Source organism: Notamacropus eugenii, chromosome 2 (genome assembly GCF_028372415.1).
Source record: "Notamacropus eugenii isolate mMacEug1 chromosome 2, mMacEug1.pri_v2, whole genome shotgun sequence".
Classification (NCBI taxonomy): domain Eukaryota; kingdom Metazoa; phylum Chordata; class Mammalia; order Diprotodontia; family Macropodidae; genus Notamacropus; species Notamacropus eugenii.
The window spans coordinates 28,816,235-28,835,110 of NC_092873.1; the positions used below are offsets into that span (position 1 = coordinate 28,816,235).

The 18,876-nt window shown below is 40.4% G+C and overlaps 1 protein-coding gene across 1 annotated transcript in view; it reads left to right on the forward strand.

Annotated features, from left to right (window-relative positions):
* Nucleotides 1–322: 322 nt before the first annotated feature.
* The window catches only part of LOC140524808 (uncharacterized), a 147,307-nt gene continuing 128,753 nt past the window's right edge, over nucleotides 323–18,876 (forward strand). The window contains exon 1 of the mRNA XM_072639598.1: nucleotides 323–704. Coding sequence (XP_072495699.1) covers nucleotides 472–704 — 233 coding nt within the window. The 5' untranslated portion in view covers nucleotides 323–471. The remainder of the gene's footprint in view (nucleotides 705–18,876) is intronic.

An 18,876-nucleotide genomic window follows, 5' to 3' on the forward strand; every position in this document is an offset into this window, starting at 1 on the left:
CGAATCCACATGCCCCACCCTCCCCTTAGGCTTCACCTGGCCCCCATCGCCTTCCCCCCGTCTTCTATGCATCCTGTCACAGCGCGAGGCTCCACAGAACCTCCAGCACAGGAAGCAGCCAGCCCAGGGCTCAGCCACCCTCGCGATCTTGAGCTGTGGACCCCTCCCGCGGAGAGCTAACTGACCTGGCACGTGTGCACTCGCCCAGGCTTAGCTTTACCCTTGGGCCCATGCGCGTGACTCCTGCATCTGGAGAACGCATGCGCATTTCGGTCCCCCTCGAGGCGTTGCTGGGGCTACAGCCGTCTCTAGGATCGATTCCTTGCTGTTACTGGCTTAGGAGTCACTTCACTTGGCGCTTCTGGCGGTTAAAGTTTTCTTTGGAGAATCAGCGAAGGCCCAGAGAAGTCCGTGACACCAAGGGAGAACTCCTCGTGAATTCCCCCACCCTCTCTGAGACCCGCTGACAACATGAAGAAGATTTTAAATATCTTTGGGAGGAGGGCTGAAGGCTCAGCTCCCACCTACTTTTCCCGGAGGGACAGCGGAGTCCGACCCTTCGACCCGGCTACTGGTTATTACATCTTGAAAGCCAAGGACCTCGATAAGATCCATAAAGCTGCCGCCTTCGGGAATGTGGAAAAAGTGCGGAAGTTGCTGCTGCACGAAAAGGCTGGAGTCAACGATCTGGATGAAAAGTGCAGGTGAGAGGGCGGTGGGGGAGAGTGAAGGGACGGCCCCCAGGAGCAGCCTCAGACACCCCTTCCTCCTCCCTCCACGGATGTGCCTGTGTCTGGGCTACCCCTTGGCCAAGCTCTTGCCCTCAGCACCTGGGACAGCGCAGGGTCACGCTCTGCCTGCTGCAGAGTGGATCCCAAGTCCTGACTGCTGGCACCCCCTTCCCCTCCTGCCTACCCATTTTTAATGAAGGGAAACTCCTTCACTTTTCCTTTAGCCAGCCTCCAGCTGACTTCCACTTTCTCAGTGGTGAGGTGGGAGCAAATGCTACCCTGTTCTAGTGAAATGTTGTTTGCAGCCTTTCACTTGTGCCTGACTCTCTGTGAAGGCCTTCGGGAGATTTTCCTGGCATACATACCAGAGTGGTTCGCCATTTCCTTCTCCTTGTCCTTTGCCCTCCCTTCTATCACCTCCCTCAACCCACTTGTCCCCTTCTCTTCTACCCTTCTGTAGTGCAAGGAATATTTTCACACTAAACTGACGGAGCATGTCATTCTCTCCTTAAGCCAAATGTGAAGAGAGTAAACTTCTCTTTTTCCCTTTCACCTCCTCCCTTTCCTTCTTCACTGAAAAAACGTTTTCTTACCTCCTTTGTGAATGACAATTTGCTCCATTCCATTTCTCCTTTTCTCCTCCCAATATACTCCTCTTTTATTCCTCAATTTTATTATTTTTTAAGTATCATCCCTTCTTATTCAATTCGTCCTGTGCTCTCTGTGTGTGTGTCTGTGTATTTGTGTGTGTGTGTCTTTATAATCCCTCCAACTACCTGAATACTGAAAAAAGTCTCAAGAGTTACAAAAATTATATTTCCATGTAGGAATGTAAACAGTTCAACTTTAGAAACTCCTCTATGATTTCTCTTTCCTCTTTACCTTTTCATACTTCTCTTGACTCTTGTAGTTAGAAGTCAGATTTTCTATTCAGTTCTTATCATTTCATCAAAAATGCTTGAAAGTCCTCTATTTCACTGAATGATCTTTCTTTTCTCTGAAGTATTATACTCACTTTTGCTGGGTAGGTGATTCTTGGTTTTATTCGTAGGTCCTTTGATTTCTGGAATATCATATTCCAAGCCCTTTGATTCCTTAGCAAAGAAGCTGCCTGATCCTGTGTTATCCTGACTGTATTTCCACAATATTCGAATTGTTTCTTTCTAACTGCTTGCACTATTTCTCTTTGACCTGGGAACTCTGGAATTTGGCTACAATAGTCCTAGGAGTTTCTCTTTTTGGATCTCTTTCAGGAGGTGATCTGAGGATTCTTTCAATATTTATTTTGCCCTCTGGTTCTAGAGTGTCAGGGCAGTTTTTCTTGATAATTTCATAAAAGATGATGTGTAGGCTCTTTTGTTGATCCTGGCTTTCAGGTAGTTCCATAATTTTAAAATTTTCTCTCCTGAATTTATTCTCCAGGTCATTTGCTTTTCCAATAAGATATTTCTCATTGTTTTCTTTTTTTTCAATTTTTGGTTTTGTTTTTTTAATTTGTTGTTTTCTCAAAAAATCATTAGCTTCCATGTGGTCCATCCTAATTTTGAAAGAACTATTTTCTTCAGTCAGCTTTTGAACCTTCTTTTTCATTTGGCTAATTCTGTCTTTTACAGCATTCTTCTTCTCATTTCCTTTTTGGAACTCACTTGCCAATTGAGTTAGCCTATTTTTGAAGGCGTTATTTTATTGTTGTTGTTGTTATTATTATTGTTTTATTTCTTTTCAGTATTCTATAATCGCTTCCATATAACTTAGATTTTTCCCCCTCCCTCCCCCTCCTTCCCACCTCCTTTTCCCATCTTTCCCCGAGTTGGCATAAAATTTTATACAAGTTCTACACATACATTCTTATTAAATACATTTTCGCCTTAGTCACGTTGCATAGAAGAATTAGAAGGAGTGGGGGAAATCATAAAACAAACCAAAGTGTCAATACAAACGAAAATGATCTGCTACATTCTGCAGTCGAATTCCATAGGTCTTTCTCTGACTGTGGAAGGCATTTAGCCTTAAGAGACCATGGAGAGTGGGTCACTACTTAAACATCCAGGAGCTGGGATGCCGGAGTGATCAGTAAGTGCTCTCCCCTCCCCCCCGATGACCGTGAGGGAACCATAAAATTCTTCCCCAGATTAATCCTGGATCAGTGGGAACAGCAGAAGGGGGCGGGTGGTCTCATAACACCACAGGCTGGAAAAGTGGCAAAGGGGGATTCTTTCCACCGTGGTGGAGGCTATCTGGAGGGACAGACGACCCAGGGCAGAGAAAATTCGCACTGAGACCCAAGCAAGCCTCAGCCCGGGAGTCGAGCCCCAGGAGGGGCAGGAACACGCATTAGCCTCTAGGCGTGCCCCAGCCCTCCAGGGGAAAGGGAAGACAATAGGGAAGCTGGGATCACCATCCCCGGACCTTGCCTTTGCCTCAGGCCAGCTGAGGAGATAGCCTGAGACCAGACCACACCTCCCACACACCTATCAAGCTAACCCCAGGGTTGATCTGGGCAACAACAACAACAACAAAAACAAACAAAAAAAAAAGCCTGCTTTTAGCCTAGACAAACATCAACTCAACTTAAAAGATCTGTATCTTCTGACTGAAAAAACCAAAAGCTACAACACTCAGCCAACATCATGAATCGGAAAAAGCAGACGAAAAGTGAAAAAAACATAGAATCTTTCTATGGGGATAAGGACCAAAACACAAACACCAAAGAGGTCAGAGCTGAGACTGTACTTCCATCTGAAACCTCAGATGGGACTATGAATTTCTCGCAAGCACAACTAGATTACCTGGAACGTCTGAAGAAGGATATAAAAGAAAAACTGGCCAATGATTTTAAAACCATAAAAAAAGAATTCACTGATGAGAACATCAATCTGAAAAAGAAAATTGAAGAAATGGAAAAGGAAGTTCAAAAATTAACTGGAGAGAATAATTCCCTAAAAGGAAGAGTTAATCAAACGGAAAAGGAAACTCAAAACCTAATAGGGAAAATTGATCAGATGGAAAAGGAAACCCAAAACCTAACTGGGAAAATTGGTCGAATGGAAAAAGAAGTACAAAAATTAAATGGAGAAAATAGCTCCTTAAAGGGAAAAATTGGCCAGATGGAAAAGGAGATGCGAAAGCTAACTGAAGAAAACAATACGATCAAGATTAGAATTGGGCAAGTAGAAACTAATGACTCAATGAGGCAACAAGAATCAGTCAAACAAAATCTAAAGAATGAAAAGATAGAAGAAAATCTAAAATATTTAATTGGAAAAACAACTGACCTGGAAAATAGATCCAGGAGAGAAAATCTAAGAATTATTGGCCTGCCAGAAACCCATGATGAAGAAAAGAGTCTGGACAATATCTTCCAGGAAATCATCAAGGAAAACTGCCCAGAAGGACTAGACTCAGAGGGCAAAATAGTCATCGAAAGAATCCACCGTTCCCCACCGGAAAGGGATCCCAAACTCAAAACCCCAAGAAATATAGTTGCCAAATTCCAGAGCTATCAAGTGAAGGAGAAAATACTACAAGCAGCCAGAAAGAAACAATTCAAATATCAAGGTCACACAGTCAGGATCACACAGGACCTTGCAGCTTCTACATTAAAAGATTGAAAGAATTGGAACCCAATATTCCGTAAGGCAAAGGAGTTGGGACTCCAACCGAGGATCAACTACCCAGCAAAGTTCAGCATAACATTTCAGGCAAGGAGAAAGTAATTCAACGAAATAAGGGATTTCCAGAGCTTCCTGACCAAAACACCAGAACTCAATAGACAATTTGATCTTCAAATGCAGGCCTCCAGAGAATCATGAAAAGGTAAACAGAGGGGAAAAAACAAAAACAAAAACTTGCAACTCAATTAGGGCAATCTGTTTACCTCCCTGTAAGGGAAGATGATACCTGTTAATCTTGAGAACTGTGCAGCTATTATGATAAAAGGGATATATGTAGAGGGAACGGGCATAAAGTAAATGATGTCATGGCAAAAATATGATTTAAGTATGAGAAGGGAATGTAATAGGAGGTGTGGAAAGGGGGAAGCAGAAAATGGCAAATTATATCACAGGAAGAAGTACAAAACTATAGTAGAGGGTAGGAGGGGAGGGAGATGAGCATTGTTTGAGAGGTACTCTCATCTGATTTGTTCAAAGGAGGGAACAATAACCTTAAGCAGATAATCCTAACTAGCTCTATAGGTAGTAGGAAGGGAAGGGGGAAGAAAGGGGAGGGTGGCTAAAAGGGAGGAAAGAAGCAATAAGAGTAAAGGGGACTAAAAGGGAGGGGGGCTAAAAGAAGGAGGGGAAGGCTGCAGGAGGAGGGGGAGAAAAGTGAATACTATTGAGGAGGGAAGGGAGACGGGAGAGTTAAAAGCACAAATGGTGGGAAAGAGGGTGGAGGGAAATACACAGATTGTAATCATAACTGTGAATGTGAATGGGATGAACTCTCCCATAAAACGGAGACGGATAGCAGAATGGATTAAAAGCCATAATCCAACAATATGCTGCTTACAAGAAACACATTTGAAACGGGGGGATACACATAGGATAAAGGTCAAAGGATGGAGCAGAATATATTGTGCTTCAGCTCATGTAAGAAAGGCAGGAGTAGCAATCCTAATCTCAGACAAAGCAAAAGCAGAAATAGATCTAATCAAAAGGGATAAGGATGGAAACTATATCCTACTAAAAGGCACCATAGACAATGAAGCAATATCATTACTAAACATGTATGCTCCAAGTGGTATAGCATCCAGATTCTTAGAGGAGAGGTTGGGGGAGTTGAAGGAAGAAATTGATAGCAAAACTATACTAGTGGGGGACCTCAACCTCCCCCTCTCTGAACTAGATAAATCCAACCTTAAAATAAACAAGAAAGAGGTTAAGGAGGTAAATAAAACTCTGGATAAGGTAGATATGATAGATCTTTGGAGAAAATTAAATGGGAATAGAAAGGAATATACCTTTTTCTCAGCGGTACATGGAACATTTACAAAAATTGACCATGTACTAGGACATAAAAATCTCACAATCCAGTGCAGAAAGGTAGAGATAATCAATGCATCCTTTTCAGATCATAATGCATTAAAAATTACATGTAATAAAAGGCCATGGAAAGAGAAACCAAAAATCAATTGGAAACTAAATAATCTAATTCTAAAGAAGGATTGGGTTAAAGAAGAAATCATAGAAACAATCAACAACTTCATTCAAGAGAATGACAATAGTGAGACAACGTACCAAAACTTATGGGACACTGCAAAAGCAGTTATTAGGGGAAGTTTTATATCTCTGAATGCTTACATAAATAAAATAGAGAAAGAGGAGATCAATGACTTAGGCTTGCAGTTGAAAAAGCTAGAAAAAGAACAAATTGAAGAGACCATGGAGAATTTGTTAAGTCCTTGCATTGTAATGAAGTTCTAACTCTTCCAGAAAAATCCTTGCACGCTGAGATTGTTTCTGTGTATAAAGTTCTTCTGATTCTGCTCCTTTCACTCACCAACAGTTAACAGAAGTCTTTCCAGGCCTTTCTGACTTCTTCCTGTTCATCATTTCTTACAGCACAATAGTATTCCATTACATTCATATACCATAATTTATTCAGTCATTCCCCCGTTGATGGGCATCCCCTTGATTTCCACTTTTTGGTCACCACAAAGAGTCCTGCTATAAATACTTTTGTACATGTGGAATTCTTTCTCATTTTTATGATCTCTTGGTCAAAGAGTATGTACATTTTTGTAGCCCTTTGGGCATAGTTCCAAATTTCTCTCCAGAATTGCTGGATCAGCTCACAGCTCCACCAACAATGAATTAATGTTCCAAGTCTCCCATATCTTCTCCAACATTTATCATCACCCTGTTTTGTCATGTTAGCCAATCTGATATTCATTGACTACTGGGTTTTGGGTAACTGACCTATTCCATAGTCCTACCCTTCTTTTTCTTAGCCAGTACCAAGTGGTTTGGATAATTGCTTTTCTATCATACAATTTCAGATCTGGTAGAGCTAGGCCACCTTCCCTAGCAATTCTTTTCATTAGTTCCCTTGCTGTTCTGGACCTTTTCTTCTTCCAGATGAATTTTGATATTATTTTTTTCTAACTCTACAAAATAATTATCAGATAGTTTGATTGGAGTGGCACTGAATAAGTAAATAAATTTAGGTGGGATTGTCGTTTTTATTATATTGGTGCAGCCGACCCACGAGCAACTGATGTATTTCCACTTACTTAGATCTGACTTTATTTGTGTGAAAAATGTTTTGTCATTGTGTTCATATAATTCCTGGGTCTGTTTTGGCAGGTAGACTCCCCAATACTTTATAGTATCTACCCTAGATTTAAACGGGATTTCTCTTTCTATCTCTGGCTGTTGGGTTTTGTTAGTAATATACACAAATGCGGAAGGTTTGTGTGGGTTTATTTTGTGACTTGCAACTTTGGCAAACTTGTTTATTATTTCAAGTAGTTTTTTACTTGATTCTCTTGGATTCTCTCAGAATATCATCATATCTTAGTTTTTTTTTGCCTACGCTAATTCCTTCAATTTGTTTTTCTTGTCTTATTGTTACAGCTAACATTTCTAGTACCATCTTGAATAATAGTGGTGATAATGGACATCCTTGTTTCATCCCTGATCTTATTGGAAGTGCATCTAGCTTATCCCCATTGCATGTAATGCTTGCTGAAGGTTTTGGGTAGATACTGCTTATTATTTTATGGAAAGTTCCATTTATTCTTAGCAATAGGAATGGGTGTTGCATTTTGTCAAAAGCTTTTTCTGCATCTTGTTGAGATAATCATGTAGTTTCTGTTAGTTTTGTTGTTGATATTATCAATTACATTAACAGTTTTCCTAATATGGAACCACCCCTGCATTCTTGGTATAAATCCTCTCTGATCATACTATATTATTCTTGTGATTAATTTTCTCTTTTCTAAAATCATATTTAAAAATTTTGCCTCTATGCTAGTTAGAGAAATTGGTCTGCAGTTTTCTTTCTCTGTTTTGCAACTTCCTGGTTTAGGTATAAAAACTTTAATTGTATCATGAAAAGAATTTGGGAGGACTACTTCCCCTGTTTTCCTAAATACTCTGTATAATATTGGAATTAATTGTTCTTAAAATGTTTGATGGAATTCATTTGTGAACCTTCTGGCCCTGGAGATTTTTCTCTAGGGAGTTCATTGGCGTCTTGTTCAATTTTTGTTTCTGAGATGGGGTTATTTAAGTATTCAGTTTCCACTTTTGTTAGTCTGGGTAATTTGTGTCTTTTAAAATAATCATCCATCTCGTTTAGATTGTTGAATTTATGGGAGTACATTTGGGCAACGTAATTTCTTATTATTGTTATAATTTCCTCCTGACTGGAGGTGAGTTCACCCTTGTCATTTTTTTAAATTTTTTTAAAATTTATTTATTTAACTTTTATCACTCATTTTCACAAAATTTTGGGTTCCAAATTTTGTCACCATTTGTCCCCTCTCCCCACTCCAAAACACCGAGCATTCTAATTGCCCCTATCACCAATCTGCCCGCTCTTCTATCATCCCTCCCTTCCCTTGTCCCTATCTTCTCTTTTGTCCTGTAGGGCCAGATAACTTTCTATACCCCATTACCTGTATTTCTTATTTCCTAGTAGCACGAACAGTACTCAACAGTTGTTCCTAAAACTCTGAGTTCTAACTTCTCTTCCTCCTTCCCTCCCCACCCATTCCCTTTGGGAAGGCAAGCAATTCAATATAGGCCATACCTGTGTAGTTTTGCAAGTGACTTCCATAACAGTCGTGTTGTGTAAGACTAACTATATTTCCCTCCATCCTATCCTGCCCCCCATTGCTTCTATTCTCTCTTTTGATCCTGTCCCTCCCCATGAGTGTTGCATTGAAATTGATCTCTCCTCCCATTGCCCTCCCTTCAATCATCGCTCCACCCTGCTTATCCCCTTCACCCCCACGTTCCTGTATTGTAAGACAGGTTTTCATACCAAAGTGATTGTGCATTTTATTGTTTCCTTTAGTCGAATGTGATGAGATTAAACTTCATGTTTTTCTCTCACCTCCCCTCTTTTTCCCTGCACTAAAAAGTCTCTTGCTTGCCTTTTTATGAGAGATAATTTGCTCCATTCCATTTCTCCCTTTCTCCTCCCAATATATTTCTCTCTCACCACTTAATTTCATTTTTTTAAGATATGATCCCCTCCTATTCAATTCACTCTCTGTTCTTTGTCTTTGTATGTGCGGGTATGTGTGTATGTGTGTGTGTGTGTGTGTGTGTGTGTGTGTGTGTGTAATCCCACCAACCACCCAGATACTGAAAAGTTTCAAGAGTTACAAATATTGTCTTTCCATGTAGGAATGTAAGGAGTTCAACTTTAGTAAGTCCCTTATGACTTCTCTTTGCTGTTTACCTTTTCATGCTTCTCTTCATTTTTGTGTTTGAAAGTCAAATTTTCTTTTCAGCTCTGGTCTTTTCATCAAGAGTGCTTGAAAGTCCCTGATTTCATTGAAAGACCATTTTTTTCCCCTGAAGTATTATACTCAGTTTTGCTGGGTAGGTGATTCTTGGTTTTAGTCCTAGTTCCTTTGACTTCTGGAATATGATATTCCAAGCCCTTCGATCCCTTAATGTAGAAGCTGCTAGATCTTGTGTCAACCTGATTGTATTTCCACAATACTTGAATTGTTTCTTTCTAGCTGCTTGTAATATTTTCTCCTTGACCAGGGAACTCTGGAATTTGGCCACAGTGTTCCTAGGAGTTTCTCTTTTTGGATCTCTTTGAAGCGGTGATTGGTGGATTCCTTGAATACTTATTTTGTCCTCTGGTTCTAGAATCTCAGGGCACTTTTCATTGATAATTTCATGAAAGATGATGTCTACGCCCTTTCTTTGATCATGGCTTTCAGGCAGTCCCATAATTTTTAAATTGTTTCTCCTTGATCTATTTTCCAGGTCAGTTGTTTTTCCAATGAGATATTTCACATTAGCTTCCATTTTTTCATTCTTTTGGTTTTGTTTTGTGATTTCTTGGTTTCTCATAAAGTCATTAGCCTCCATCTGTTCCATTCTAATTTTGAAAGAACTATTTTCTTCAGTGAGCTTTTGAACCTTCTTTTCCATTTGGCTAATTCTGCTTTTTAAAACATTCTTCTCCTCATTGGCTTTTTGAACCTCTTTTGCCAATTGAGTTAACTTATTTTTCAAGATGTTATCTTCTTCAGCATGTTTTGGGTTTCCATTAGCAAGGTGTGGACTTGCTTTTCATGATTTTCTTGCATCTCTCTCATTTCTCTTCCCAGTTTTTCCTCCACCTCTCTAACTTGATTTTCAAAATTCTTTTTGAGCTCTTCCATGGCCTGAGCCCATTGAATATTTATTCTGGATGTTTTTGATCCAGAAACCTTGACGACTTCTGTGTCTTTCCCTGATGGTAAGCCTTGTTCTTCCTCATCAGAAAGGATTGGAGGAGATATCTGTTCACCAAGAAAGTAACCTTCTATGGTCTTTTTTTCCCCCTTTTCTGGGCATTTTCCTAGCCAGTGACTTGACTTTTGAATGTACTCTCCACACCCACCTCGCCTCCAGGTCCCCCCAGCCAGTGCTTAGGGTCTGAGATTCAAGTGCTGCTTCCCAGACTCAGGGCTTTGGGAGGGGGCAGGGCTGCTATTCAGTGTGAGATTAAGTTCAGGTGCTCAGGTGGGGGCAGGGCCACCTCATGAGGCTCAGTTCCCGCAGGGGGTTTACATGGAGACCTTACACAATGGATCTAAGCTCCTGCCTGCTTTTGGAGCCCCTGTCTGCTGCTGCCTCTGCTGCTGCCTCCCGAGGGTGCCTGAGTGATGGGGACACCCTGCTTTCCTCTCGGTGAGCCAAAGAGACTCTCTCACTGATCTTTAGCACCTGTGGGTGGAGGGACCTGGGTGGCTGCTAGAGATGCCGTCCCTCAAGCCTGCTCGGATCAGCTCCTCTCCTTCCTCGCAGTCGAGTCAGGGCTGGGCTCTGCTCTGGGTCCAGTGTGTGACATTCCTTTCGGGTTAGTTTTTCAGGTCTTTGTGGAACAGAAATCTCCTCCACTCCTTTGTTCTGTGGCTTCTGCTGCTCCAGAATTTGTTGGGAGTTCTTCTTTACAGGTATTTTACGGGCTGTGGCTTCAGAGCTAGCACATGTATGTCTTTCTACTCTGCCATCTTGGTTCCTCCCCCCCACACTTTTCATTTTGGAAATTGGTAATGTGGCTTTATTCTTTTTTTATCAAATTGATCAAAAGTTTATCAATTTTATTGTTCTTTTTTTTCTTACTAAAAGCAATACTGATTTTTATTTATTAGTTCAATCGTTTTCTTAATTTCAGTTTTGTTAATCTCTTCTTTGGTTTTCAGCGTTTCTAGTTTGGTATTTACTTGGGGATTGTCAATTTGTTCTTTTTCGAGCTTTTTCAGCTCCATACTCAATTTATTGATCTCCTCTTTCTCTCTTTTATTCATGGAGGCATTCAAAGATATAAAACTTCCCCTAAGAACTGCTTTTACAGTATCCCATAAAATTTGGTGGGTTGTCTCATTATTGTCATTCCCTTGAATGAAGTTGTTAATTGTTTCTATTATTTGTTGTTTAACTCACTCATTCTTAAAGATTAGATTGTTCAGTTTCCAATTAGTTTTTTTTTTATATTTCCATGACCTTTGAATACATATTATTTTTATTGCATTATGATCTGAGAAGGATACATTAACCATCTCTTCCTTTGTGCACTGGGCTGCGAGATTTTTGTGGCCTATTACGTGGTCAATTTTTATATACGTCCCATGTAGCTCTGAGAAAAGGTGTATTCCTTTCTATCTCCATTCAATTTTCTCCACATATTTATCATATCTGCCTTATCCAGAGTTATATTCACCTTCACCCCCTTAACTTCTTTTTGTTTGTTTTGCGGTTAGATTTCTCAAGTTCAGAGAGTGGGAGGCTGAGGTCTCCCAATAGTATAGTTTTGCTCTCTTTCTTCCTGAAACTCCCTTAACTTCTCTAAGAATTTGGAGCACTTCTCTATATCATTCGGAGCACATATGTTTAATAATGAAATTTCTGCATTGTCTATGGTGCCTTTTAGTAGAATATAGTTTCTTTCCTTATCTCTTTTGGTTAGATAGATTTCTGCTTTTGCTTTGTCTGAGATTAAGATTGCTACTCCTGCTTTTTTTTCCATCAGCTGAAGCACAATAAATTCTGTTCCAACCTTCTACCTTTACTCTGCGTGTACCTCCCCTTTTCAAATGTGTTTCTTGTGAACAACGTATTGTTGGATTACGGTCTCTAATCCATTCTGCTATCCATCTCCGTTTTCTGGGAGAGTTTATCCAATTCACATTCACAGTTATGATTATTATTTCTGTCTTTACCTCCATCCCTTTCCCCCTCATTTATTCTTTTACTTCTCCCTTCCCCAAGAGTTTTAATTTTTGGCTGCTGCCTCCCTCAGTCTCTCCTCCCTTCTTTCAGCCTCCCTCCCTTTTAATCTCCCTTTCCCTTATACTTCTTCCCTCCCTTTTAGCCTCCCCTCCCCTTTCTTTCCCCTTTCCTTTCCTATTTCTTTTAGAACCAGTTGTATTTCTACATTTACTGAGTTTACTGTACTCTCCTTGAATCCAATAAGATGAGCATACCTTTCAAACAATACTCATCTCCTCCCCTCTTTCCCTCTACTCGAATATATTATTGTGCCTCTTTTTGTGAAAGAATTTATTTTTTCTGCCTCTTCTTTTTCACATCTCAAATTACCATCGCTTAACACCCTTAAATCACATTTGTTTTCATCACATCATTAAATTTATACCCCCTCCCTCTATCTACGTATAGCCCTTTTACTTTTCATAATAAATATGCAATTCTCAAGATTAACAAATATCATGTTCCCTTATAGGGATGTAAACAGTTTATCAATGCCATGTAACAAGTTTTTTCCCCTCTTCACCTTTTTATGCTGCTCTTGAGATCTGCGTTTGAAGATCAAATTTTCTGTTGAATTCTGGCCTTTTCATCAGGAAGACTTGGAAATTCCTTATTTCATTAAATATCCTTCTCCTTTCCTGAAATAACATGTTCAACTCTGCTGGCTAATTAATCCTTAGTTGTAGTCCCAGCTACTTTGCCTTATGCAATATCATATTGCAATTTCTTCAAACTTTTAATGTAGAAGCTGCCAGGTCCTGTGTGATCCAGACTGTAGCTCCTCGATATTTAAATTGTTTCTTTCTGCCTGCCTGCAATATTTTATCCTTCACTTGATAATTTCGCAATTTGGCAATGATATTCCTTGGTGGTTATAGTTTGGGGTCCCTTTCAGCAGGTGAATGGTGGATTCTTTCAATGACTGTTTTGCCCTCCGTATCTAGAACTTCTGGTCAATTTTCCTTGGTGATTTCGTGGATGATGTTGTCCAGCCTCTTTTTTCATCATGACTTTCTGGTATACCAATAATCCTTAAATTATCTCTCGTGAATCTGTTTTCGAGGTCAGCTGTTCTTCCAGTTACATTTTTTTACATTTTCTTCTGTCTTTTGATTCTAGATTCTGTTTGACTGATTCTTAATGCCTCCTAGATTCACTAGCTTCTACTTGACCAATTCTATTTTTTGTCAAATTGTTTTCTTCAGTTAACTTTGGAATCTATTTTCCATCTGCCCAATTGTTCTTTTTAAGGAGTTATTTTCAACAGTTAGGTTTTGTACTTCCTTTTCCATTTGTCCAATTTTCCTTTATAGAGAGCTGTTCTCTTCAGTGCACCCTTTTCTATATTTTCAAAATCATTGGTCAGTTTTTCTTCTATTTCTATAATATGGGTTTTAAAATTCTTGCAGAGCTCTTTCAAGAAGGCTCTTTGTTTTTTCCACCAGTTCATATTCCCTTCTGAAATTTCAGATGGGAGCACACTCTCACTGCTGACCTGTTTGGTATTTGTGCTTTAGTTCTTGTCCCCATAGAAAGATTCTGTGGTCTTTTCTTTTCTGTGTTGCTTTTTACTCATGATAATAACCCTTTTCCTGACTTTTAAGGTAGTTCTCTGCATCTGTGGCATAGGGAGCTCTGTCCCATATTTCTTGTGCCTAAAACTTGAGACTTTGTGTGTTGTGGCCTCTGGTTCTTTCAGCTAGAAATTAAATGCTGCCGCTTACCTCGTGCTGAGCTAGCTAGTGTTTGACAGTGGAGGCCAGTTAGGACTTTTTGGGTTTCCCCACAATTACCCTGGAAGAAGCTCGTCAGTTGTGGGGGAGGGTTGATCTGGATGCAGGCAGCTCCTCTGCTCAGCTAGAGCATAGGCAAGGTCAGCTTTCTGTGCTCATGTCTTCCTGATTCCACTGGGGTGCTGAGGCATGTCTGTGGTCCTGGCGTTGGCAGTTGCTGACTTCACCTCCCTGGGATTCAGGAACTTCATCCAGTTTGTTGGAGTGGGACTACCTGGGACAGCTCTGATCCTGCACTGATCGCCTTTGGGCCACAGCATGAGGAACCCTTCTTAGCGATCTTTCTAGCCTCTTGTGCTGCGAGTGTGTTTACCCCTTCTGCTGCTCCCACTGTTCCAGGGTTTTTTCCAGGGAAATAATCTCTGTTCTGGTCAAGGTCATCAAGGCGAAGGAAATAGCAATTACCAATCACTCTGCCATCTTGACTCCTGGAATCGGAAAATCAAAGGTGTTACTTTCTTCAGCATTTCTTTGGGTCTCCTATAGCAAGCTGTTGATTCACTTCTCATGATTTTCTTGCATACCTCTCATTTCTCTTCCCAATTTTCCTTCCACCTCTTTTCCTTGATTTTCAAAATCATTTTTGAGCTCTTCCATGGTCTGAGACCATTGCATATTTATTTTGGAGGTTTTGGACACTGAAGCCTTGACTTCCTCTGAGGTAATGCTTTCTTATTCCTCATCCTAACAGAAGGAAGAAAATACCTGTTCACCAAGAAAGTAACCTTCTGTTGTCTTCTTTTTGTCCCTTTTCTGGGCATTTTCCCAGCCAGTTATTTGACTTGTGAGTCCTTTGTCAAGAAGAGAGCATCTTCTGCGGACCTGTAAATTCTCAGTTCCTCCAAAGTGGCACAGTCAAGGTAGAGGAGTTTACTCCCTTCCTGGCCTGCACACTGGTCTGGGAGCAATCAAAAACTTTTCTGCCTAGAACCTGTAAATGAAATTTCCTCACCACAACCATCCCCATTTCCATTGCCAGTGCTCCTTTTCATCCATGGGTGGAGCTCAGAGCTGAGAATCAGATCAGTGGCTCAATGCCCCCAGGGGCTCTAGGCAGAAGTCTCCAAAAGTTGCAGCTGCAGTGCCTGCTGCTGGAGGTCCAGATTCCTCTCCCCTCTCCTGGCTGAAGGAGCCCTCCTACTCATCTTTAAAGCTGTCTGTGGCGTTTGTGGGTTGAGCAATCTGGGAACTGCTAGCGGTGGTGCCTTGAAGCCTGTTCCTGGTCCTGTCGCTGCTGCATTGTGCTGTTCTGCACTCCACACGCTGAGCTCAAGTCTGTAGGGTTTAAAGAAAGGGCCCAGAGAGAAGGTGCAGACACGTATAATCAATGATCCTCTTAGAGCATTTAGACACAAACGAGATGAGAAATGTAGGATGAGAACGAGGAAAGATTAATGAAGTAAAAATGATTTTGGCAATGGGGAAGAAGTTGTGGGCATGTTTGTAGGCAAGCAGGGAAGTAGCCACTAGGCAGGGAATGATTTGAAGAAAACCAGAATATGAATTAGAGGGGAGGGTGATATGCTGCAGGAGATATGATAGAATGGAATCACTTGTACCTATAGAAGTTTGTTCATGGGTAAGGAGAAGAGTTATCTCTTCTTGTGAGATGGATGATGAAGGAGATAGTGACAGAAGGCATTTGGATAATGTTAGATGAGAAGAAGTGGGGCAGGGAGATCTCAGGTAATGGTCTCAATTATTTTCAGCCAAATATGAGGCAAGATTTTTAGCTGAGGAAGTGCAGAGTGAAACTTGGGAGATTTGAGGAGGGATGAAGAGGTTTGACTTTTGGCTACTGTGGGGAGTGTAAGGAGACTGTTTTTCATGTATATTTTATAGAATCTGCTTCCTTACTCTCTCAACATGCTTAATACAGCCATCTGATTAAATGTGTGTGTTAGAGTTTCTCATGGGATGTGGACTGAATATGTGGTGTCATTGGTATAGAGAATTCCCTTTACACTGCAGGCCAGTAGCTTTCCAGCAAGTTAGAATCTTAGAAAATTGCTCAGATCCCTGAGAGGTCACACTGTCAGTGTGAGTCAGAGGTAGATCTTGCCAGCATCAAGGCTGGCTTTCTATCCACCATACTGTGCTCCCTTTCTGTAGTTTATTCAAAAACATATGCATGGGGACCTTTAAACATGAGTCACTTAAATTATCCATAGGGAAGTTAAGTTCCAAATATAATTTTCAAGGCCATATATATCTTTTTTGTTTGTTTACTTTGTTTCTTAAATATTGAAAATCTGTGGAATCCAGGATGGAAATGTGACGGTTCAGAGTGTCCCAATTGAATTACATATAGTTTCTTATTTGGTGAAAATGTACAAAAATAATATGAGATGTGTTCTTAGAAACAATGAAACGTTGACTTGTTGTAACCACGACCCATATATTGAATGTAATTTCCAATATTAGTCATACATCAGCCTTCAAAATTAAAAGTGATAGCTATATTATGAGTTTTTATTAATATTTTCAGTTGTCTAAAAGCCAAGAAATGCAGACATTTCCATGTTTCCTATGAACATAGGTTCATGTCAGTTCATCTGCCTTCACATTTTTTAGAGCCAAATTAGGAATGGATATGTGAGGACAGCCTCATGGGTTAAAGCAGCTGGAGAATTGGCTCACTGAAGTGGTTGAAACCAAAGGCTTTCATGGTTCTCTGACTATCCTTACTCACCTTCCTCTGACACACATGCTGTGATTTGCAGACTAATAACTTTTGCCCTTTCCATAAATATATGTTGTTTTGTTGAGGTGATTATTAAAAAAGCAATTAAAATAGAGTGATGATTACAGAAATGAGTGTAGGAAACTTTGTTTATAATCAAATGTTATCTGAAACTGAAGGAAAAGAAAAACCTACCACCAGTCACTATACAGTTTAGTGCTAGTCCATTCTCAAGGTTGAGATACTTTTCAAAGTGTTCAATATGAACACTTATGAAGAGAATGCTAGCCTGTTGAGCCTGCATGATATGTCAACTAGATAATTATCCCCTAGTTTGAAGACTAACTGTACTTAACATGGAAAGAAACATTCCTAGAATGATGAAAGTTGTAATTGCTAACAGCAACTACATGTGAATTCCGATTGAAAGTTGTCACAGATTCTTGTCGTTCCTCTGTCTTTGTGGTTATATTCTTCCCTAAAATAGACAGCAACGAAGTTGGCCTCCCCCCATATTGCCACTCAGTCAGTGTGATGGCTGACCCGATATCTTTCTCTTTCATGATCCTTTACCCTAACATTTGAGGCTGTTTTGCTTCCTTACTTTCTGATTTCTTTCACCACCCATAACTCGGTTTCTTGCTGAAGTAATTTAACTTCCTTCCCCTCTCTCTCCCAATGCCTTCCCAGGAATATCTCTGTCTACCCTGGCTCTTTTACCCTGATTCCCATTTCTTTTTGTCCCTTTCCTGAATAAAATAAGATCCTACCCTAATCATAGCTGATAGGGATGGGATGCAACTGGATTCAAAAATAGAAAATGAGTGTAAACTGTATGAACCAATCTCAAATTTATTTTAGTTCCCTTCACAATCTCCATAATCAAAGGCTTCATTTCATCTTCCCCTTTTTTTCTGGAAGCATTAGCATCCAATATTTTCAAGAGACACAGAAATAAGATTGAGTGTTGCTTTTTATGTTTTGTATAATTACGAAGTTAAGATAATATTGTCTTGGTCAAAAATGATTTTTGACTGTGGATAGGGTATTGTGCCTGGAAGGTCAGGAAGACCTGAATTCAAATTCATCCTCAGATACTTTCTAGTTGTGTGACCCTGAGCAAATTCCTTAATCATTCTTTGTCTCTGTTTGCTCAATTAGGAAATGAGGCTAATAATGGCACCTACTTCCCAAGGTTATGACAAGGATCAGATGAGAGAACATTTGTTAAGTGCTTAGCCCAGTGTCTGGGACACAGTAAATACTTACTACATACTAGTTGCCTTACTTCTCTGGCTTCATCCAAGCACATCATCATTGCAGCTGGGAAGAGGAAAAGGAAGAGCTGTTTCCTCTCCCCATGTGAAGAAGGCATGAGGGAAAAGGCAAACAGGGAGTCCCGAGGAAGAAGAAAAATGAAAACTATCGATCTTTGAGTATTTAGATCCACATTCATTATTTCAGGAATACGTGATATTGTTGGTATGGATATTCCCTCCACCAGTACATATCATGAACCTTAAGGGGCAGGTAGGTGGTACAGTGGATAGAGCCAGTGCAGGAGTCAGGAGAACCTGAGTTCAAATCTCACCTCAGACACTTGACACTCACTAGCTGTGTGACCTTGGGCAAGCCACTTAAGCTGGATTATCTCCAGTCATCTTGCTGAATATCTGGTCACTGGATTCAGATGGTTTTGGAAGAGAAGTGAGGCTGGTGGCCTGCACAGCCCTCCTTCACTCAAAACAAAGTCAGTGCAAGTCATTTCATTATTTCTCTGGTGACATGGTCTTCTTCAGCAACGAAGGACAAACACATACACACATACATACCATGACCTCTTTACAACTTGGCCGATGATCAGCCAGAGGCAGCTAGGTAAATCAATGGATAGAATGCTGGGCCTGGAGTCAGGAACACTCATCTGTGTGGGTTCCACTCTGGCCTCAGGCATTGATTCACTCTGTGACTCTGGGCAAGTCACTGAATCCTGTTTGCTTCAGTTCCCTCATTATTACAATGAACTGGAGAAGGAAATGGGGAACCATGCCAACATCTTTTGTCAAGAAAACCCCAAATGGGGTTCACTAAGAGTTAAACATGACTGAAAGACTGAACAACACAGCTCATCTTTGAGACTGACTTTTGATAAAACAATTCATCCTCCTTTGAATAACCTGGTGAAATCTTTATCAGCTTAGTTAGGTTGATCTGTGGAC